This window comes from Centropristis striata, chromosome 21 (assembly GCF_030273125.1).
Source record: "Centropristis striata isolate RG_2023a ecotype Rhode Island chromosome 21, C.striata_1.0, whole genome shotgun sequence".
NCBI lineage: Eukaryota > Metazoa > Chordata > Actinopteri > Perciformes > Serranidae > Centropristis > Centropristis striata.
Window position 1 is genome coordinate 19,253,126 of NC_081537.1, and position 23,602 is coordinate 19,276,727.

Below are 23,602 nucleotides of genomic sequence, written 5' to 3' on the forward strand. Positions count from 1 at the left end.
ATTTAGTGTTTCAATGAAGGTTTTTATGTACAAAAACAAAAGTTAGTCAGTTTTAACATCAATATATTGTCTTTGTTATGTATTCACTCAAATGTAGATCCAAAAAGGTTTTGTTAATGTATTTATTAGGGGTTTTTTTTAGCAGCGTCTCAACTGTTTTTGAGCAGAGTATTAAGGTCTCTACTGCACTGAAACTTTACATTATTTAGAGCCTCCGTTGGTGGATCATGAGGCAAATAAATTGCAAATGTTATAAAAGCACATTGTTGTTATTTAAGGGGATAGCTCCAAAGTATGGCTCATTATTTTATATATATATATATATATATATATATATATATGACTTCATCACAGTTTATTGTGGCTGTAAAATAGAAAATGGATAATATTAGGATAAAATCAATGCAAAAACTTAAGTTTAACCATTTTTTTGTGTCTGAGTCACGATCGGCTCATTTTTGTTTGCAAACATCGTTTCTGCTCCTCATTACTGGAAGTACATGCAGAGCTGTGCAGCAGCAAAAGACAAATGAACCCTACTCACAAGGATGTGTAATTATACAGTAATAAACCGGTACATTAATCTAGTTTTTTAGATTAATACTCTTAATGTTTGTTTGTACTTCCAGGGCGGTCGGGACCTTTGCTCGAGCGTTGGACTGCAGCAGTTCTGTTCGACAGCCGAGCTTACACATGAGCGCAGCTGCAGCCTCACGAGATATCACGCTGGTGAGTTCGACGCCCACGCACCACAAAGCTCTGCGGTACCTGATCCGGGCTTAAATGATAGGCTTTAACCCCCCACCCCGCGTCCATTTATTGCAGTTCCATGCGATGGACACGCTGCATCGCCATAATTACGACCTGTCGAGTGCGCTGAGTGTACTGGTCCCAGCGGGCGGCCCGGTGCTCTGCAGGGATGAGATGGAGGAGTGGAGCGCCTCGGAAGCTGCTATGTTCGAAGAGGCGCTAGAGAAATACGGAAAAGACTTCAATGACATCCGACAAGACTTTGTAAGTGTGTGTTTATAACTAACTTTTTGGTATTCGGTAGGCCTGTCATGATAACAATTTTTTTTGGACAATATATTTTCCCAATAACTATCACGATAAACGATTGTATCCTTAATGTCGTTTTAGGACCATTTTATGCCACTGATACAGGTGCATCTCAATAAATTAGAATATCATGCAAAGGTCAATTTCCAGTAGTTCAAGTCAAACAGCCCCAACCAAGTATTGAGTGCATATAGATGGACATACCTTTCAGAGGCCAACATTTCCATATTAAACATACTTTTTAAAATTGGTCTTTTGTCATTTTAAAATTGTTTTGAGACACTGAATTTTCCGTCTTCATTAAATGTAAGCCATACTCATTATAATTAGAAGAAATGAAATACATTAAGACATGAAATGTTTTATTTTGTGTGTAATGGATCTATATAATGTGTTATTTCCACTTTTTGAATTGAATTACTGACATAAATAAACTTTCTATGATATTCTAATTTATTGAGATGCACCTGTATAATGATATTAGAGCAAAATAATTCAAGTACATCCTTTTCCACAGCAATGAATTTGTAAATCTCAAGAATATTAAACATTGGAATTTAAATGTGGAAAAGAAACATCCTAGATAAATAAACTATGTTCAAAACAAAAATTGCATTGGGGGTTGGCTTTCCATGTCCAAATATGGTTTTTGTTCTCAGCTGAGAAAACTGGGTGGGATAGTTGTTTTAAAAGCACTTTCAGGTTCGTTGTAGTGCCAGTTTGCGTTGCTACTGTTCTCATGCTAGTTGAGGTTACTGGGTTCTCGCTCATGTAAACAGCAATTTATTGAGTCCAGAAAAAAAATATCTTGTCCATTTGATATATTGAACAATAAGTCTTTATGTAATTATCGTGACAGGCCTAGTATTTGGTGTTCAAGTGTGTTTAAATGTTGTTATTCTACATTATTGTCAACTATGATTCTACCTGCAGGGGGGTCATTCTGTGGCTAATCTTTCTCCAAAACTAAATATCAAAATAATGAAATTAGTTTAATGAATAGAAATCTTTATTGTCATTGTACAGAGTAAAACTACATTAGCAGTGCTTCTACTGATCGTTGCTATAATAAGACGCCAAAGAAGTCCACAGAATAACAAACCAACTTGAGTAAACAAACATCCACAGGTACAAAATAATGAGCAGGTTCAATGCGAAGATAGGACTGGAGGAACAGGAAAAACAGGCTACATTTCTCAACATCTAGTTGGTCCTGAGCTAAAAAAAAATACAATATCTGTTGTTTGTTTAAAGAGTAACTCAACACTAAATCCACTTTTTTAGTTAAAGTGTTAAATACAATACCGATTCTAAAGTAGTTAGGACGCTGTGTAAAGAATATTTACAGAAGTTTATTTACAAAAACAACAGTTTGAGCATAAATTATAGTGTATTATACAGTTTTCATTGGATATATGTCACAAAAAGGATGAGTAAGTTATCACATTTTGCTTTATTTACATTTTAGACAACATCACAACTTTTCAAGGGTGTAACTAAAAGTACATTTACAGTTGGGTAAAGCACATGGAAAGTCATATTTTGATCCTGGTGCTGTTGATGTAGCCAGTTATAATCTTCATTAAAACTTTTGTCAATAAAATGTCAGAAAATAATGCCCAAAAACATGCCCTGTGACATCTTTAAATTGTATGTTTTATCAGACCAACACCAAAAACCCAAAGCTATTCAGTTTTTTCATCATGCATGACAAAGAAAGGCATCAAATTCTCACATTTAAGAAACCAGTAGACGTTTGGCTTTTCTTTGCTTAAAAAAACAACTAAAACGATAAGTCAAGTATTAAAATAGTTGCAGATTTTCTGTCGATCAACTAATCGTTACAGCATCGATGACAGTTGTTGTGTTCAGCTTGAATTCACATGTTAGAACACTAGGTTTCAATTAATTCACTTCACCATTGTCTGTTTAAACACGTGTCTGTCAGCTGAATAACCTCTCACTTGGAGGGCTGCATGTGATAAAACTTTAGCACATAATCGTGAGTAAAAAGCAGAAGTTTAGCTGTATTTTAGTGGGAAATGTGCCTTTTGAAACTCCCTTAGAATATTGATGAACAGTGGAGAAGTTTGATTGTGCTGCCAGAGAGTTTTCAGAAGTTTCTCTGGCCGTTTTGTTACTTCCTTCCTCCTCCAGTGAAATTTTGTCACAATGGGAATTCACTGTAATCTTCATGAATTCAAGATGACCACAGTCACTGTTCTGTGAAAGACTAAATTACCAATTTTAACAGCCTCCCTTCAAGCCTACAGGGGGTGACTTTTTCTATTGAACTCTCTTTCAAAACCATCTACCTGTACTGTACAATAAAGGCAGGATCTGGGTGTATGCGTGGGCACCAGGTGCTCATGAATACTTATTAAATGTGTGAATCACTGTGTGTGTGTGTGTGTGTAAGAGTGTGTGTGTGTTTTGGTCCGGGGCTCAGCACCAAGCAAAGCCTGTAGCTTTCAGCCGATGTGGTCACGATGCCTCTCATGAATATATATGAAGGCTTTCGCACCCAGATGGCAAGAACATGAGATATTAATATCAGTAATTTGCTCTCTGTCTCTCGTTCTCTTCCCCTTCTCTCCACACGTTTTCATTATTTCCTCTGGTGAAGCTGCCGTGGAAGTCTCTGACTAGTATCATAGAGTACTACTACATGTGGAAGACCACAGACAGATACGTGCAACAGGTGAGACTGATTCAGTGTTTTCAAAATAATAAAATAAAAGTAGTTTTTAACGTGCTTTTTCTGATTTTCAGTTTTTACCTTTGAGTCCAAGGGTTAACCCTCTACACCCCAGACAGTTTCAGGGTATTCTTTTGCCCTTTTCACACTGGCCTTGTTTTTTTTCATTACAATATAGAAGACCTGCATCTGCATGTACACCCAATCATGACTGGAAGTAGAAGAACTCAAAATTGTCTTTTGTGCTGTATTACACAGTTATAATGCCATACACATTTAAAAAAGCAATGCAAGGTGAACTTTTTTCATACTTTATTTTGCACAAATAAGAATACTATGGAATCTACATCTTCAAGTGCCCACAAGTGTCACTAATATTGGAAAAAATATGGGCTCCCCATGCTGCTCTGTGTAAACCCTGCAGTTCAATCCAAGTTTTCACTAAATTTTTGTCCTGTTTTTACAGGAATTGGTTAGTGCAAACAATTTAGTATTGGCAAACATTTTAATTAAGTGTATTTAAAAAATATAAATATTTTAAGATTAGATTTGGTTATTTTAAGGACTGTAAAGTTAATGATCTGAAAATTTCTGTTTTTAGTTTCTGGATGATGGATGGTGTAATTTGGGCAATTTCTTCTCCTTTTTTTTTCCTCAAACAGAGTTCCTGTTTTTATTATGTAGTCAGGTTGTCTGATTGTCCCTCCGTCCCAGCCTTATGAATGCGATATCTCAGGAACGCCTCGAGGGAATTTCTTTAAATTTGGCACAAATGTCCACTTGGACTAAAGGATGAACTGGTTAGAGATTAGCTCAATAGTATTTCACAATGACAATCAAACTAATCTTTTCATGTGTGAAATTAGTGTAGTTGTCCCTAAAAACTGGTCTGACAAAGGGTTAACTTGCTAATTGGTTTTTCACATAATTCAGCTTTTCTCACTGCATTTCAGCAAACGTGCCATAATGGGCTCTGCCATTGTTATGCTTTAGGACATTCATAATGATCCTGCAACAACGTAATATTGGTGTCCCCAGTCTATGAATTCACATTGCAATCCGGCAATATGGCACGAAGTAGTGACGTGTAACAGCAGCGGCAGGATGGACAATGACCTGTACAGCGGCAAGTGCATTGATGGCGGAAAAACTGCACATCATACCGTTTCACGCTGTAGAGAGCCTACATATTCAAGCAAAGTTGTTCTGCATTTTGCTGAACATAATTCGATAACTGTTTGACTCAAGTAAGAGGCGTGTTTCTATTTGTCAGGCGTAACGTCACATCTCTTCCGTCTTGCCCCTGAAACGCCTCAGAAGGCAGTACAGAGCTGGGATCACTTGGTCCCCCCATTACACCTCTGGGACGTTCAGATTGAAGGCGAAATGTCACAGAGGCGTAAATATTGCAGCTTGAGTCTGAAAGCGATTATAGATTATCAGTGTGACTGCAAACTGCCAGAAGAAGAAGACAGGAAATGACACCGTTTGAAACTCATCTAACGTTATCGTTGTAATGCCTATCAAAGGTCATTTAAAAAGGTCACAATCTGTCTATCACAGGCAGTTGATTTCTTTTTGTTATTAATTTCTAACCACGTGCTTCTCTCTGAGCAGAAGAGACTGAAGGCAGCAGAGGCAGAGAGCAAACTGAAGCAGGTGTATATCCCCACATAGTAAGTCACTTTGTTTCACATTTCTACATCATTACTGTAAGCGTGGCCTTTTTATGCATATTTAATGATTTGATTTAAAGCACTGCAGAAGGCAGCTGCAGCGAGGCTTTTTTCTTTAACCTCCTTATGCTTTTCTCTCCTGATAGTAACAAGCCCAACCCCAACCAGATCTCAATGACCAATGGCAAGATGGCGACAGTGAACGGAGCGGGCCCTGGGGCCTACCACGCAGCAGGCGGGGGCAGAGCCTGCGAGAGCTGCTATAGTGAGTTCTGTTTGTGTGAGTGAGTGTGTGTTTAAGCACGGCAAGTGTGAAATTAAATCACAAGGGCAGTGAAGGTGGGACAATAACAATTGAAAAGGGAATCAGACGCAGCATTAGCCAGCTGAAGGATCCTTCTTCACTATTGATCTCTTCTGAGTCTTTCCTTTAATTTTCACCATCACTGCGTATCTTATTAATCTTGAAAGCTGTAACTAATCCAGTGATCAATATCTCCTTGCACATTAAATTCTGCTCATCAAGTAAAGCCACAACCTTCTGTGCTATCAGGGCTAACAAGCCGACAGGAAATGTTATGTTTGTACGGGTGAATCTCAATATATTAGATATAGATCATAGAAAAGTTTATTTATGTAAGTAATTCAGTTCAACAAGTGGAAATAACACATTATATAGATCCATTTCACACAGAATGAAACATTTCATGTTTTAATTTTTTTAATTTCTTCTAATTATAATGATTATGGCTTACATTTAATGAAGACTTAAAAGTCACTGTCTCAAAAAAAATGTATATTACAAAAGACCAATTTTAAATTTGCGTTCTTGTTCATTTAATGCCAGGTACAACTAAAGGTACATTTGTCTGGATAAATAAAATGATAACAACAAAAATAGCTAATAAGAGTTTGATTTAGGAGCTGATATCTAGCCATTTTCCATGGTTTTCTTCATTATGATTTTCGTTATTATCAAGAAAACCATGGAAAATGGCTAGATATCAGCTCCTAAATCAAACTCTTATGAGCTATTTTTGTTATAATTGTATGTGTCCAAACAAATGTAGCTTTAGTTGTACCAGACATTAAAATGAACAAGAAATTGAAGAAAACAAGGGTGGTCTTATATTTTTTTTATATGCTGTCAATACTTGGTTGGGGCTATTTGACTTGAACACTGGAAATGGACTTTTCCATGATATTCTGTATTCTGTATGTATTGAGATACACCTGTATTAGTGCTAGAGAAATTGTAGTAATTCGATTTTTAGTGAAAATCACTAAACATCTCAGAATTTGACTGTTTTTTTGCTTTCAACATATTTTGGTTTCATCTCTCTCTTAAATAAGAGGCTAAAAACTGAACTAAAAAGAATCAGAACGGATGCAGCAAAGCCCAGCCCGGCTTTATACTTTGTCTGCACAAATGCACTGGTAGGCAGAAGAAGAAGAGTCTCTTCAGATGTTTAACTCCCTAATCTCATCAAGAGTGTGACTTGGTCTGATGTAGAGGCATTGATAAAATCATTAAGGCGAGACTCGAGACAGTGGAAGCAGAGATCGATATGTTAAGTGTCTGTGGATCGGTTTTCCGCCGTGATGCTTCTCGCCTTCATTAATGCATTTTGTCCATTAACAGCCATGCAGTCGGCCCAGTGGTACTCATGGGGGCCTCCCAACATGCAGTGCCGCCTTTGTGTTTCCTGCTGGATGTACTGGAAGAAGTACGGAGGCCTGAAGATGCCGAGCAGAGCGGAGGGCCCAGAGGAGAGGACCTCCCCCAGTCCAGCAGCGAATGTAAGCTCAGTCAGAAGGCACAAAATACTTTCTTTTCTCACGCACATCTACGGTAAACAAGCGATGTTTTAAGCTGTCATCGTTAATTATTCAGTGAGCTCAAAACATAATTTACTCTATCTCACAAGTAAGCTTTTAATACATTCTCACTAGGGCTGTCGGAATGGGTATCAGGAGTCAAATATAAACCAAATACTGGAGGGAAAACGATACTAATCGAATGCTGAAATTATTGTTCTAACGTGTAGTTGCAACTCCTGACTCAATCTTTGCATGCTTGCCTCCATCTCTTTCTGAAATAGTGGCATAACTGGCCCAGGTAAAGAGATTTCAGCAGCGATTGTTAACATTATTTATTACACTTGTGTTTTTTCCTGCCATGTTGAAAGGTCTTTTGTAGCCAACATCCTTTCCACAAGTCAGCTCCACTGCCCTCTATGTAATGCAATATAACAGCCGTGCAATAAATCCAGACTTCATGAAGGTTGTAATGTTCATTTTTAAGTGTTTTTAATAAGCTGCTGATTCATTCTTTATGGTTGTTTTGGAGGCTGTAGTTACCCTCGTTGACTTAAACAGGGTGGACGAAATATTAGAATCGCCTCTCAGTGTAACAACAGCAGCACAAACTGCAGCCTCCAAAATGACCATGAAGTTGAATCAACACCTTTATTAAAATCACTTCAAATGAAAGCTGATTGTATTAACCTTGATCAGGGTTGGATTTATTGTTGTTTTTTAATTATTCGTTTCATTGAGGTGGACTGCATATTTTGCATGTTTTTTCATAAATTCTAAAAATGTTTGAATTTAATTCATTTAAGAACATTTTAACACTTTGTTATTTTTCTAATGCTAAAAGAAAGGTTACACCTACGTACTAAATAACAACAGATTTCTTGGTTCATTTGAATAAGCAGTCCTTTCAAAATAAAATGCATTGTGATGTGGAGGCTAGGGGAACAGAAAATAGCCTGGGTGAAGAATAGGACATAAGGGGGGAAAAAATCAGTTAACCCTTCAGGTTATTTATTGACATTGATAGCTAGCCATTTCCCATGGTTTTCTTGAAAATAACCAAAATTATTGTGAAGAAAACCATGGAAACTGGCTAGATAGCAGCTCTTAAATTAAACTCTTATGAGCTATTTTTGTTGTTATTATTATATTTGTCCAAACAAATTCACCTATAGTTCTACCAGGCATTAAAAAGAACAAGAAATTAGAGAAAACAAGGCTGGTCTAATATTTTTTTCCATGACTACATCATTAATTTATTTTTGTCACCTGACTGTTGGTCTCAGTCGAGTCCTTTATGGCTTCTCAGTTGCGCTGAGGAGTTCAGAATTCAATGTTTTTGACAGGATCCGGTTCGTGTAAACTGTTTAATTTTGGCAAAATATTAAGGGAAACCTGTAATGAACTGATTTTGATGTAATATCACTATTTTAAGCTTTGGAGCATTCGTCACATATGAGTCATTCAAGGGCTATTGGAAATTTGAAGATCCCACAATCATTTCTGTTTTTAAGTTTCCAGCCATGATTAATGGTGTAATTTAGGTGATTTTTTTATTATTTATCAGTTGTCCACAGTACCAGTGTATTCAGTGGCCTTCTCTGTCCCTCCTTCCTCCCCAGGAGCCTCGCTCACGGGGCCACGCTCCTCGCCAGTCCAACCACATGGTGCCGATGCGAAACAGCGGCAGCCCCAAGTCCTCCATGAAGACCAAGCAGGCTTTCCTGCTGCAGGCAACCCGCCTCACCAAGCTGGCCCGGCACATGTGCCGTGACATCATCAGGCTGCGCCGTGCCGCGCGCCGGCCCTTTGTCCCCATTAACTGTGGGGCCATAAAGGCAGAGTGTAAGAGCTCTTTCAATTCCTCCTAACTTCTGCCACATGGACACACACACCTGCAGACAGAACACGACACATGCAGACACACACACACGTACATTCACCACCCTCCCTCACCCCGACAGCCCCGCCATCAACCCCCATCTCTGCCCCCCCCCCCGTCTGTCTCTCTTTCTGTTTTTATTATTATTGTTATTATTATTATTTTGGTTTTTGTATTCTCCCACCCCCTGTTTCCAATAAAGACTGCCTGTCCTCATAACTATGAGTTTTGATCATCTTTTCATTCGTGTTTTTTTTTTTTTATTATTCTTTTATCTGTTGTGGTTCTTGGTCACTGTGAACTGAAAGCCATTGTCAGAATTACACAAAGATTTATTGTTGAAGAGGGCTATTCTACACGCCTGCACACACTTTGAAAACACACCCATAATAATAATAACTGAATTTGCTCCTGTCATTAACGAGTAGACTGTAATCCCATAGAACTCCTATTCTAGTCTGAGCCGTGTACTTGCTGACCTTAGATGTAGAGAAAATGTATTTTACTAAGAGAAGCTCTATTTTGCACGGTGCCCCTGGTACAGGCGTGCCCACTCTGTGCTGAACGAGTTGTCTCAGCCACGAATGTTTATTGTAAATACTGAACCTCAGCTTCAGTGTGTTCACCATTTCTTTTTTTTTAACATCTTTGTTCCTTTTTGCACACTCATTTTCCCTCACGCTGTTAATCATGTGTGTAAAATGACTTGTGTTTGGGTTGGTAACGAGCTTTAGAGAGATTTGGACTGATAAAACTTGAAAGAAAAGAGGTTGAAGCTGAAGAAAGGACTTTTATTTTTTATTTTTTAAACAATAGCTAGCTGCTCTTGACTTCTTTGCTGCTGGCTGCATCTCAACTGGACCATGTCCTCTTGGATGGTCCCTCGCCATACCATCCACTCAGCTGTTCTCCTGTGTTCAAATCATGCAATATTCATACAAAACCATCATGTTGCCTCTTCTCGCTTGTAAATCCTGCACAAGGGATTTGCCATTCAGAGCCATTTCTCCCCTCCACCCTGCCTCCTCCTCGTCCTTCATTTTCTAAAACAACTGTTGCAATATTCTCATCTCATCTTCTACCTCTTTAATGCGCTTTTTCTTTCATCACTGTGTGAATGTGAGAGTAGATCTCCAATAAAGTCACACCTGAAAGCATCTCTTCCGAGTCCTTGTGCTTCATGTGTCCCGTGTTATCTGTCCATCAACTCCACCACACTCAGAGGAAACCATAAAGACACGCCTGTCCCCCCTCCAGCATGGAGTCAACCTTCAGTGCCTGCTGTCATAATACCTCCATATTTATCGTATATGTTGCAAAAATGTTTTTTTTTCCTGTGTTTGTGTGTGTGCATGTAAGCATGTACTTACATTTCTGTATGTGCATGTGGGAAGAGATCATTTTTTGGTGGACATTTCATCCCTGAAAGTAAGTCACCACCTTGCATCAACTCCTGCATAATTCATTGTAAACATTGAGATTCATTTGCATAAGACATCCCTGCATATTTAGCAGAAGTTAGGCCTGATTGTGCACAATTCTAACCAATCTACTGGCTTTTGTTACTTGCATGATTTTGCAGAAATGTTAATCAGTATCTCAGTAGACAGATGCAGACCATACAATCTAAAAGGCACCTTACTTGTTTGTAAAATGTGTGTGTGTTTGGTTTAGACATGTTAAGGGTGTCGGAAGGTCAGGGAACTCGCCTACCCAAAACCAGGGCCGCCCAAAGGAGCACTCTGACCAGTGTTCTGCAGTTTCTAGGTAAATCAACACACGTTATCGGTGTTTTAGCAGTGAAATGTATTTGTCAAATCAAGTGAATATGAATAGAAATTATTCAGACGGTCTATAGGAGCCAGTTGATGCAGCTCCAGTGTGGTGTCTCTTCTTCCAGAGTCCCGTCCAGCAGCCCACGCCCCTCGCTCCCACCGCACACCAGGCCTGCAGACGCCTCCCCCTCGACGCCTCCTCTCCTCTCTCCCACACGGGCCCCATGGCATGCTGGGAAAGCGCAGCTACCATCACCACAGTAGGGCTGAGCCGGACAGGCGTTCAGGTACACACACACAGACGCATATCTCTTTAAAGTGGCACTGCACATTTAGCTGTAAACTAAATTATATAACTGTACTCAGTGTTAATGTATAAAAATCTGCATTTTATGTTTTTGAAAATTGCTTAACACGCCCTCTGTTGTTTTAAATCAGCCCTCAACCTCACAAGGTCAATGCTGACATCAGAGTCGATGGTTCCTATGTCATCAAAGTTAAAAAAAGAAAGTTAACGCATCATCATCACAGCCACCGACTCCGTCCCTCCTCCCCTTACCCACTTTTCTAAATTTTGCATTACTTAGAGTTAGCATCAGACTTGGGGGTGCACTTACACTCTAATAAAAAACGGCTGAAATACATCAAAGTATTTATGAGTGTTTCAATAAGAGTGTAATTGTTTAACCTAATCCTGTCTAGAAAAAGTCATATTTTTTTTTTAAACCTCCCAAAAACACACACAAAAAATTGTAAAATGAATCCAGTGTTGCTTTTAACTGACTTAGTTATGATGTGAGGGAACCTTGGGGACCAAACAGTGTTGATATCCAATGTCTGTGCTTTGATAAAATCGAATTAGTGGAATTACACCCGGAGTTGATAACCATTTCTGCCATTTCTTATCTAAACTAGCTCGTTGGAGAGAATGACAACTAATTCTAATGAAAACGAATCAGCAGATGGGGGTCATTTGGATAATTTGGATGGTTCAACTTCAGTCTGACACTTTGTTTTTTATTGGTACTTACTTCACTATTTTTACTGAAATTGAAACACAGTCATTTGTTGCACCACTTGTAACTAAGAAAAGTAAATCAATAATATTCACAAGTGGCAGATTCCCTCATGCACACTTTGCTTCTTTCTCTTGTTTTTGCAGATAACCCTGGAACAACAGCTGGTCCCCTCCTGGTAGGTCTCTTATACCCTTTTATTTTTAACAATTCCCGCACAACTGCATCAATGATTATTGTAATATAATGACGTTTTATCAATTATCTTTTTGCAGCATAACGGCCGCAGCAGCAGCAGTGGAAACACCAGAGGCGGAGTGATGATCCGTAAGAGACGCCCCAACTGGATCGATGCCCCTGACGACAGCTTCTTCCTAGTCACCCGGGAGACCAGGTAAGCAAAGGTGACACTTTTCCGACCTCCGATTGGATGACTGTGTGTGTATGTGTGCGTGTGTGAAGGGAAAGCAAGTGATGCTGAGAGCTGACAGCATATAAGAGGAATTGAACTGTGACAGAAAAAATATTATTTTCGTCCTGCGGTGACCTCAGAAACTGCACAAACACTTTGCATGTGAGCGTAAAAATCAAACAGACCCACTGAGGTGAAACAAAGTGACAGCCCAGGAAGCCTGTAAAGGTAAAATTAAATCAATTTGAGTTTAATAATTTTCAGCAAGTCAATAATGCTGCTCATACAGCTGTAAAAAACCCCACTGTAAATGTCAGAAGATTTAAATACAGTATGTAGTTTCTGCTGCTCCAGTCAAAACAGGAGAATAAGATAAGTTGTATATTATTATTAAGAGCCCGACTGTTACAGGATTTTTGAGACTGATGCCGATACTGAGGGGGGAAAATTAATCGATAACCAATATGGTGGCTGATATAGTAATTTTTTTTTAGCTGTAATGAAAATAGACCTTTTTATGTGGATTGTGCACAGATTTTTCACCACTCTGCAAATGCACACAGAGAGCTACTTTTTTTTAAAGATTATTTTTTTTGGCATTTTACATGCTTTATTGAAAGTGAGAGACAGATAGAAAGTGGGTGACAGAGGGGAGGACATGCGGCAAAGGGAGCTCAGGCCGGATTCGAACCCGGCTCCACCGTAGCCTCTATACACGGGGTAACCCACTACGCTACGGATTGGATTACATTGTCAGCCAGTTCTATAAATGATAACTGAGAAAATAAAGAATAAATAGGAATAAAATAAACAACTAAATAAACATCATTACAGTTCAGTTTCACTCAATTGCTGACGAGGAAAAAGGAATAAAAAATGTATAGCTAGATCCATTTCTTAGTCACTGAAAGCAACATTTTCTTTATATATATATTATATATATTTGTTTTTATATATTTTTATTATTTTTATTTAATTCATCTTATATTCAGTATTACACATTTAATAGTTTTTGTTGGTGATACCACAAACAAAACAAAAAGATTAAAAAAAGAATACAATATTCAAGCAAACATATGTACAATAATTCAAACATAACAATCTATGTGTAGCAGGGAACCAGGGGAGTTATACTAGGACCTGATACTTTTTACCTTATAAAAATGTCTTCATAATGGCACATTATAGGACCGCATAAACGCAGATATTGATAAGCCTTTGATAGGCCAATATTGGCCGATAATATCTGTCAACCAATATATCTGTCGGGCTCTAATTAGCATGAACTGATATAAATAATACAGGTGTCATCCAAATATCTCAAAAAACCCAAACAGCAGATTCCTCACAGTCTTGGTCTGTTTCTCTTTGAATTAACTTAATTTTATTAATCATTCATTTATGTTTTTTACACAAATAAAATCAGTTTCTACACCTTTTTTCTACTATAGACACACTCTCTCTCACACATGCACATAGCGAGTCGATGTTTGCATGTCTCGATGTGAGAGAGAAAGATGTTCTTCCATTAAGCCTGTGTCTAAATGAGCCATGGTACCCGGTCCTCATAGCCACCCTCCGATCACCGGGGCTAAAATTAGAGCAGCTAACTGGTGCAGATGGGCCAGCGAGGAGCCAGGCAGCGCTCGGCCCTGAGTGGAAATATCATTACCACATTAACCATGACTGCACTCGTATGGCTCACTTACCACCAATATCAACATGGCTGTGTGTTTGTGTGAAAGAGAGATCTGAATACTGTTCTGTTATTATATTATCACACTGCCACGCGCTCTCCAAGCAGAGCAAATTAATGCTTTTCTGAATAAAAGACATTATTATATGTGCTCTGAAAGGCTGCTGCTAATGAGAGATGATTGGAAGTTTCATTTTCTCGCCCCTCTCTGTCTTTCTCCCACTCTTTCTCTCTCTCAGTGTGATGAAGAGCGCAGTGTGTCACAGAGCAGAGAGAAGGAGTGGGAGATCACTCCCACTTCTTCAGGGAGGCAAGAGAGACAAATAGAGACAGTAACAGAGAGAGATCAACACTTTTCTTTTCTTTTTTTTCCAAAGGTATTTTTGTTACTGGAGATGTAGGTTCAAATACAGCATCCAGAATTAATGTTTTATACAACAAAGCAAGCAAAACAAATGAAAACAGTTACCCACAACCCCAGGCAATAAAATATCTGTTCTCAATCTCATTTGTTCAGATTAACACTTTTCGAATAAAAGGCTTCCAGCTGAACAAGCAAAGAAAATCGTGATGACTTCAGATGAAGTGAGATCCAAAAACACACCTTGAATTACAGCTTATTCAAAAGGTGCTGTTGATTAAAACGGAGCTCTTTTGGATTGTAGCTTTAAAGTTGCAATTTTGAACTACTGCCCACATGCTGCAAATAACAGGGGGCAGTTATTGCCAGTTATGTGCAAGTAATGCATGATTAACTGAGACTGTTTTAGAAATAAACCTTTGAATGTCCTCAAAAATGTATAGCAAGCTTTCCAAACTAACAATTAGACCTATCCATTGCAGCAGTCTTTTAAAAGCAGAATGTCAGTTTGTGTGTAATGTTATGTCCTTATTTTAGTTTAAGGCGTTAAACTAAAAGGGGTAAAAAATGCCTGTACCCTCTCGTGCCAATTTGTGCCTTTTCTGCATACATTTTTTTTTTTTACATACATTATTTATGGAAAGGGAAACACACAATTCAGGTCAGAATTCAAGGTAAAAAAAATCTACTTCACAGGGTTTTTTTTTTTAACAAAATGTGGCTTAAAAAGGTGAAACACTGCTGTTTATTTAGGACAGAAGGCAGAAAAGAGTACCGGCAGCTTACGAGAAGTGCTAGTGTGCAAGAAATAGTACCAGTACACCCAAAGAGCAATGTTGCCAACTTGGCAGCTTTGTCACTAGATTTAACATCTTTTCAGACCTTCTTGACAACTTTATTTATTAAAAGGAACGAGCGACAAAATTAGCAACTTAACATTATACATAATATGGCAAGTTTGTTCTTTTACAGGTAAGAGTCAGGAATATCTTGCTCTGTTCCAGCAGTTTATTAGGCATGAAATTCAATGCTAACAATAACACATTTTTACGATTTTATTATATATTGTTGAGAACAGGAATGGAGGTCACTAACATGGCCCCTTTTTATACTCATGGTACAAACATTAAACGCATAAAATGATCGACCCATACAAACGAACTGTACATAAACATGACAACTATGGTGAATTTGCACCAGAAAAACAATATTATAACTAGAAACAAGCATAAACATCACAAAGAAAGGACAAACGCAAACCATTATGGGACACAACATCTCTTTTACAACCAATCGGTAAAGAAATTGCGCTGTGACTTCATAAATATGCAAATTTTTGCATTGCATCTGGCGACTTTTGAAGCTTGTGTTAGCTCTTTATTTAGAAAAGAGTTTGCAACAGCTGGTCAGCATGCTAATTTCAGTCGAGACTTTCAGAATCAGAATTACTTTATTTATCCCTGGGGGGAAATTGCTCTTTGTCACAGTTGCTTCTGTATAAGAATAAAAAGAAGTACTTCTGTAAACAAATACAGGTAAAAAGTAAAAACCCCTCTACACAAAATTTCCAACAATATAAATACAAATGCCAGTCTTTTATAAATAAATAAATAAATAAATAAATAAATAAATAAATAAATAAATAAATATAAGATAATAATTATAAGTAATATAATTTAATTGAAAATTAGATAATTTATATAAACATAAATAAAGATATGTACAAATAGAAATATAGAATGTAGAATAATTTGAGTAAAATATAATAGAGATATGTACAATAGAATAAAATAGAAATATAGAAATGTAGATATGTACAAATATGTAACAACAGTGTAACAAATTGTAATATTGCACATGATTCTAATAGAAATCCCATATTGCACAGATAAACATTATAAATAAAGTAATAAATATAGTTATTTGACATACACTGTCACCTCTTCACATTCTGTTTATAATGTGAAGAAGTGATAATATCTGGCCATATCTTACACATTGTACCTTTAAAGACCATTTTCCTGATAATGTGGCACTTTTACTTATAATGCAATTTTTCTACATGGCAGTATTGGTACTCTTGCTTGAGTAGATAATCTGCATATTTCTTCGGCGACAATATCCTAACACAAAATGCAGCAAAATTTAATTTGTGCAGAGGAGTACCAGGACAAAGCATCGAAAATGGGAAATATTAGAAAATCAGAACGAGGGAGAGTGAAACAGAAATGTAAATGAGACAGCTTGATGTATTTGATGGTGGATTTACATGTTTGCTTTCCTCCTCCTGACGGCCAGCTGAACAGACAAACGACACGGCTTTAGATAATGTGGCAGCGGAGATAAATCTGCTCTGTTCCTTTGTGCTTTATATTCTGCTCTAAGTGACATTACGTATGCCACGCTGTGTGTTAATCTCAGGGTTCATTGTACTTGAAAGATGTGTGTAGATGCACAGCTACTGCATGCACTCTCAGGCCAATTTATTACACTTGGATGCACAGGCGCATAATGTACGCTCACGAGTACTCATTTTATCATCAGCAGGGATCTGGAGGGAACTGATATGTTTTCCTGTTCACAACACAAGAAAAACATCCTCGGTGCTGCTGTGAGAGCAGCCAGAGAGGAAGAAAAGACTACGGCCGTGCTGTGCATTATATCTGAGTGTTTTCTTTGACTCCCTGAAGCCTGAAGGGAACCATGAATCACATATACGTTGTGGTTATGCATCTCTCATTTGTCTGCGAATGAATTCCATTAGTGCTGCATCCAACACTTGGCCTTGCTGTTGGTCGCTGTGGGCTGTTAAGAGACCCATCCTGTCACAGCACAAAGCCCAGTACAGTCAGGAAATTACCAGAGATGTCCTTTATAAGTCTGAAAACCCTGCAGAGAAGAACCTCTCTACATCTGAACGTCAGAGATGTGACTCAGTTATTCTGCTCTCAAACTTTGAATCCTTCTGAACTAAAGAAATGTCATTGTTTCTTATTACTTTACACAGCAGTCTGGCACATCTAAAACTGGACTTTTCTGCCTCATTGTGCTCACATTTTATTTCTTGAATGCATCAGTTATTGCTGAAGAGGCTTTACATTTAACACCTCATGTGAAGCTTAGATATGCAGAAAATACCCAGATATGACACATTGCTACAAAAAAAAGAATCAAAGGTGAAGTAATGACATTTGTGTGTAATACAGGTGCATCTAAATACATTAGAATATCATGGAAAAGTAAATTTCTGGTAGTTCAAGTCAAATAGCCCCAACCAAGTAGTGTGTGCATATAGATAGACATACTTTTCAGAGTCCAACATTTCCACATTAAACATACGTTTTAAAATTGGTCTTTTGTAATATGAATTTTTTTGAGACACTGAATTTTAGGTCTTCATTAAATGTAAGCCATAATCATTATAATTAGAAGAAATTAAATAACTTAAGACATGAAATGTTTCATTATGTGTAATGGATTTATATAATGTGTTATTTCCACTTTTTGAATTGAATTACTGAAATAAATACACTTTTCTATGATATTCTAATTCATAGAGATGCACATGTATATTGTTCACAATTATATCAGCATCATTTTAAAATTGTACAGCACACTACAACATTAAACTGTATTATATAGCTATAGTGTCATGAAACACTCCAGTGGTCGTGTTAAAATTGACATTTCTTACCAAATGTATAAAAATCTGCATTTTATGGTTGAAAATGGCTCAATACACCTTCTCACTTGAGGTCACTTGACTGACTTTGTGCACATAATCTTCCTAAATTACATATTTTTGTAGTCCAACCCAGATGTTATGGACAGATGAACATCATTTTTAAGATGTTTAAAGCGTTAACGCAGCTGACAGAAGTAGAAAACAACAACGACAAGTTAACCAGCAGTTTTGCTGGTTAGCTAGTGAGCTAGTGAATCTGTAGTCTAATAAATAGTTTATTAACCTAATCTACAAGAGTTTGTAAGAGCACTGAAAAACAGGACTCGAGGCTGTGAAGTGGACTAGGGAGAGAGTTCCCGTCCGTGTCCTCTGTGATGAAGTTTATCGACCACTCATTTAGCCACTTGTTAGCAACCTCTTTTTTAAGGACAAGTAAAACTATAAAATCCACAAGTGAGGCTATTAACTAACGTATTTTATGTCGTACAATAAGACGTGAACATCTCCTCAGCTTGTGTTAACCACAGACCTTATTACTTATACGAAAAATTAGTTCTGTTTGTCTCGTTTTGACACAGTTTGCCTGAATCTCACTAGATTTGGGGTAAAGCTAACATAAGAGTGAGTTGCTGAGACAGAGTCACCTGTTGGAAAAAAGACATGTGGCTTGTGATAAATGGGTCCAATATTAACTTTGGTGACTGTAGGACGAAACAATCGGTCATAATCTGCTCTCACTTTGATTTCTCTCTTTGGGATCAACAGACTCAGATCTGCTGCTGACGGTCTCACCTCCAAACCGTCTCTGGTTAGGCTCAGACATTTTATGATCATATTTTGATAATGGTGATACTGTTAGAAAATTTAGAATTTAAAAAAAGAACATTTCATTTAAAAGAACAAAATGTAATTCCTGAATTTGGATACATTAATTCAGCAAATGGTTGGGGCTATTTAACCTCTCCTGTCACTAGGAAAGAACTTTTATTGTGGAGATTTTACTACCATTAGCTTTGCATCAGTGTGTCTTCTTCTGCACTTATGTCCCGTGTCGTCTCCTCCCCTCCAGGAGGGCCAGGCGGATGCTGTCCCGCTCCCAGCTGAGGCACGCTTGTCGGCAGCCATGCGAGCAGATCACCCTGCGCAGGGTCACCCAGGGCCTGCCGCAGGGGCTCGTCCTCGCTCCTCCGCACCCCCACCCCAGCCTGAGGATGCGAGGCCCCATTGTAATCCACGACTGACCCGACACGGACCCTCCGACCCCCCGACTGCATAAACAAATTCTCACTTCCCATTAAATTCCATTTTTCTTTAAAGGGATAGTTCTTATTTTGTTGATGTGTGGTTACATGAGGTACTTCTTACTTACAACCCCAATATTAAAAAATCTGAACTATCCCTTTAAAATGCCATTTTAATCCTGAACACTTCAACAAGCTGTCTTGGCAACAGAAGGATGTCATGAGCTGTGATGCAATAGAAACAAACACCTGACCTGACTGCTGCCTGTCTCTAATCCTGGGAATGTGTTTGTATGTGTAAATACTGTATTTGGGTGCATGTAAGTGTGTGATGGAAAGTGTGTGTGCCTGTGTGTGTGTGTGTGTGTGTGTGTGTGCAGGTGTGTGCCAACAACACATGAGAGAGCAAGGGGATGTTGACGTGTTAGTTTTTATGGATGGACATAACGACAGAACTTTGTGTGACTTTTTTGTGTTGATGGTGAATCGTTGTGAAGTTTTATCAGTTTATACAAAGGTGTTCTGGGAGTGGGCTTGGGTGGGGGCGTAGAAAGGTGAAGTGTCCTCCAGGGGGACCTTATTGCAGGAAGAACTGGTCAGAAAGTCAACAGTGAGAGATAAATTATATTTTTTTTAATTCTGTTTGAATTGCCATGAATTACACATATGTTTGTCAGTTTAAAAGATTATGTTGCAAGTCAAGAAAGCTGCAGTTTATCTCAAGTTTTGTTGATTATTGCGAATGCACAAATAACACAGTCGATGCTGAGACGATATATTGTGCAGCAATAGTACTATAGTAGTTATAGTTGTGAAACCGCTCAGTGATTGCTATCTACAGTCATGGAAAAAAATTATTAGACCACCTTTGGACAAATATAATGATAACAACAAAAATAGCTCATAAGAGTTTAATTTAAGAGCTGATATTTAGCCATTTTCCATGGTTTTCTTGATAATGATTTTGGTTATTATCAAGAAAACCATGGAAAATGTCTAGATATCAGCTCTTAACTTAAACTCTTATGAGCTATTTTTGCTATCGTTTAGTTACCTTTAGTTGGACCAGGCATTAAAATAAACAATACATTGAAGAAAACAAGGATGGTCTAATATTTTTTCCATGACTAGCTATGTTCAACACACAAATGCAACTTTATCTTACATGATGGGTTTTATTCAGCAACTTCGGTTCTGTTTTTTTATCAGCCAGGATGCAAAGAAAGAGCAAGACCAGTTGATTGTGCCAGTAAATCCTGGTATGAAATGCACAGTCATCATGAGTTTAGCAAGAGACAAAGCTGGACGCCACATGACCGACTTTAGTGTGTGAAGTCTTTCTAAACTACATATTTTTGCAGGCTAACCCGAAAGTTAGCAGCACCATGGTCTATTGAGGATTCACCTGTGGGATTTTGCATTGGATTTTGGAGAAATCATTGCAGAAAAAAGTTTAATGAATGCAGCCGACAGAAGTAAAAAGATAACTTTTTGCTATTGAGAATTACTGCACGGTCACTACCGTTATGCTTCAGACAATCTCCAACAAGCTAAGAAATTGTTGATTAACTTAATCTAAAATCTGCAAGAGTTTGCAATAGCACGAGTAGAGGCTGTGAGGAGGACTAGGGAGAGAGTTTCCTCTCTCCCTAGTCCTCCTCACAGCCTCATGCTCATCACAGTCCCGTGTCCGGTGTGATGACGTTTAATGTCCCTGACAACCACTGTAGTCTCATTTATACACGTAAAAACTTCAAGTGGGGGTATAAAATACACAGCCATCATGGGTTTACCTGTGCATCTCATTAAATTAGAATATCATAGAAAGTTTATTGATGTGAATTCAATTCAAAAAGTGGAAATAACACATTATATAGATTCATTACACACAGAATGAAACATTTCATGTCTCAATTGATTTAATTTATTCTAATTATAATGATTGTGGCTTACATTTAATGAAGACCTAAAATTCAGTGTCTCAAAAAGAAAATTGAATATTACAAAAGACCCATTTTAAAAAGTATGTGTTATATGGAAATGTTGGCCTCTGAAAAATATGTCCATCTATGTGACTCAATACTTGGTTGGGGCTGTTTGACTTGAGTTACTGGAAATTGACTTTCCATCCTATTCTAATGTATTGAGATGCACCTGTAGTCAGAGAGAAAGTTGTGACGTCACTTGACCGACTTTTGGGGGCATGTGGTCTCTGTAATTTCGTATTTTGTGTGTAATGTGTAATTCATGGCACAATCCAAACAGAATCAAAACATAATTTTTCTTTCGCCTCTAACTACAGTTCATGTTTTGACTGCAATAAGGTCCTAGACCAGGAGGGGCCTTTACCTCTTTATGTGGGGCTGGATTAGGACAGGGTGGGTTTTTTGTTGGGGTTCTTTTAAAATTGGAGAAGAGGCAAATGTCCAACGCTGACGTTAAAAAAAAAATGCACTATACAAAGACTGACCTGGCAGCCTTTTAAAAAAACAAACAAAAAACGACTGCTGTTTTTCACACTGTTGTTGAAGTTTAAATCAATGAGCTGGAGCTGCTGGTGAAGAACGATGACCTGGAGACACAACAAGCTGTCAGTTGTTCATGATAACAAATCTGCAGGTCTGACTAAAATACAGTCATGGAAAAAATAATTAGACCACCCTTTCCTTCAATTTCTTGTTCATTGTAATGATTGGTACAAATAAAGGTACATTTGTTTTGACAAATATAATGATAACAACAAAAATAGCTTATTTTTCATGTTTTTTTTAATAATCAAAATAAATATCGAGAAAACCATGGAAAACGGAAAACTTAAATTAAACTTATATGAGCTATTTTTGTTGTTATCATAATATAATTTTCCAAACAAATGTACCCTAAGTTCTACCAAGCTTTAAAACGAACAATTAATTGAAGAAAACAGGAGTGGTCTAATTATTTTTTCCATGACTATATAACAAGGTGAAGAATTAGAGAGCCAGCTTACATCAAACAGCATTAAACGCCTCCCTCATGAACCAGTGTATATTATATTGTATATCTCATCAAAGCACTGTAAATCTACTCATCCTATTTCTATGGCCGACTGTACCTACCTAGCCCTAACATGGGTACTAAAGCACTTCCTTTGCAACAGAAAAGGGCATGGATCCGTCATATTTTCCTGCAGGCTGCGATGTGGCGGTAACATTTTGAGGCAAAAAACACGAGCAGCTGTTTGCTAATATTTCTTCATAGCTCTATAAAGGCAAAAACAGTCAAGTCATGCTGTTTTTAAAGCTCTCTCTTTCTCTATTTCTCTCCTTGCTGCATGTTGCCGGAGGGGCTTTGCCTCAAAAAGTTGCCCGTCCAGCCTTCAGGCCTATTTTAATTCCGAGTTTTAAAAACTGGCATCGCCGCCGCATGTCTTTGAGGTGAGAGCCTCCGCTGATGATTTCTTCTCTTTCATTCAGAATGTTTATGTTAGTGTTTCCTGTATGTCATGTGTTGAATTATGAATATGCCGAGAATAATAATAAAAACAACAACAACACAATGCTGGATTATGGTGTCCAGTGTCAGTGAGTCATTTCGTGGTGTTACATCCTGACAGCCCAGACACCTACTCAAACCTGTCACCGATATATAGCAGTGTCGGCAGTGTCTGCAACGTATGTGTTTTCCGATATGCGTCAATATGATTTTTTTTTCATAACATATAATGCAGAAAAAAAAGCTTGGGGCTATTTAGAAATGTCATGTAGCTATTTTATTTGTATGTATTTATTTAAATTTATCTGAAATTGATATTAAACATACACAGATGTTTATATAGCTAGTTACATTTCATTTTTATTAGTTTTTTATTAAATTATCAAAATTTGACTGATAGCCTACGTTACATACAGAACTGATGTGTTTTTAGCTAGCAATTTTTTATTCGTATTATTTATATGGTCAGTAATCACTGATATTAGACATACATTCATGTTTATTTAGCTTTTAAAAATGTATTGTTCTTTAAATCATCCAAAATTGACTGATACTAAACATTGACCTCTTATCTAGTTATTTGTTTTATTTCTATTTATTCTTTATTTAAATTATCTAAAATTGACTTATATTGAACATACATTGATGTTTATGTAGCTAGTTATATTTCATTTTTATTTAAATGATCAGAATTTGACTGACAGCCTATATGTTACATATAGAACTGATGTCTATTTAGCTAGCTATTTATTTTTTATGGTCATTAATTCACTGATGTTAGACATACATTCATGTTTATTTAGCTTTTT

At 37.5% G+C, this 23,602-nt stretch overlaps 1 protein-coding gene across 1 annotated transcript in view; it reads left to right on the forward strand.

Moving 5' to 3' along the window:
- Positions 1-20,201, forward strand: part of mta3 (metastasis associated 1 family, member 3) — a 33,059-nt gene extending 12,858 nt beyond the window's left edge. The window contains exons 8-19 of the mRNA XM_059324723.1: positions 630-729; positions 826-1,014; positions 3,686-3,760; positions 5,375-5,433; positions 5,580-5,698; positions 7,076-7,233; positions 8,874-9,096; positions 10,808-10,900; positions 11,034-11,195; positions 12,071-12,102; positions 12,200-12,318; positions 19,148-20,201. Of these exons, the coding sequence (XP_059180706.1) occupies positions 630-729; positions 826-1,014; positions 3,686-3,760; positions 5,375-5,433; positions 5,580-5,698; positions 7,076-7,233; positions 8,874-9,096; positions 10,808-10,900; positions 11,034-11,195; positions 12,071-12,102; positions 12,200-12,318; positions 19,148-19,319 (1,501 nt within the window). The 3' untranslated portion in view covers positions 19,320-20,201. The remainder of the gene's footprint in view (positions 1-629; positions 730-825; positions 1,015-3,685; positions 3,761-5,374; positions 5,434-5,579; positions 5,699-7,075; positions 7,234-8,873; positions 9,097-10,807; positions 10,901-11,033; positions 11,196-12,070; positions 12,103-12,199; positions 12,319-19,147) is intronic.
- Positions 20,202-23,602: the final 3,401 nt, after the last annotated feature.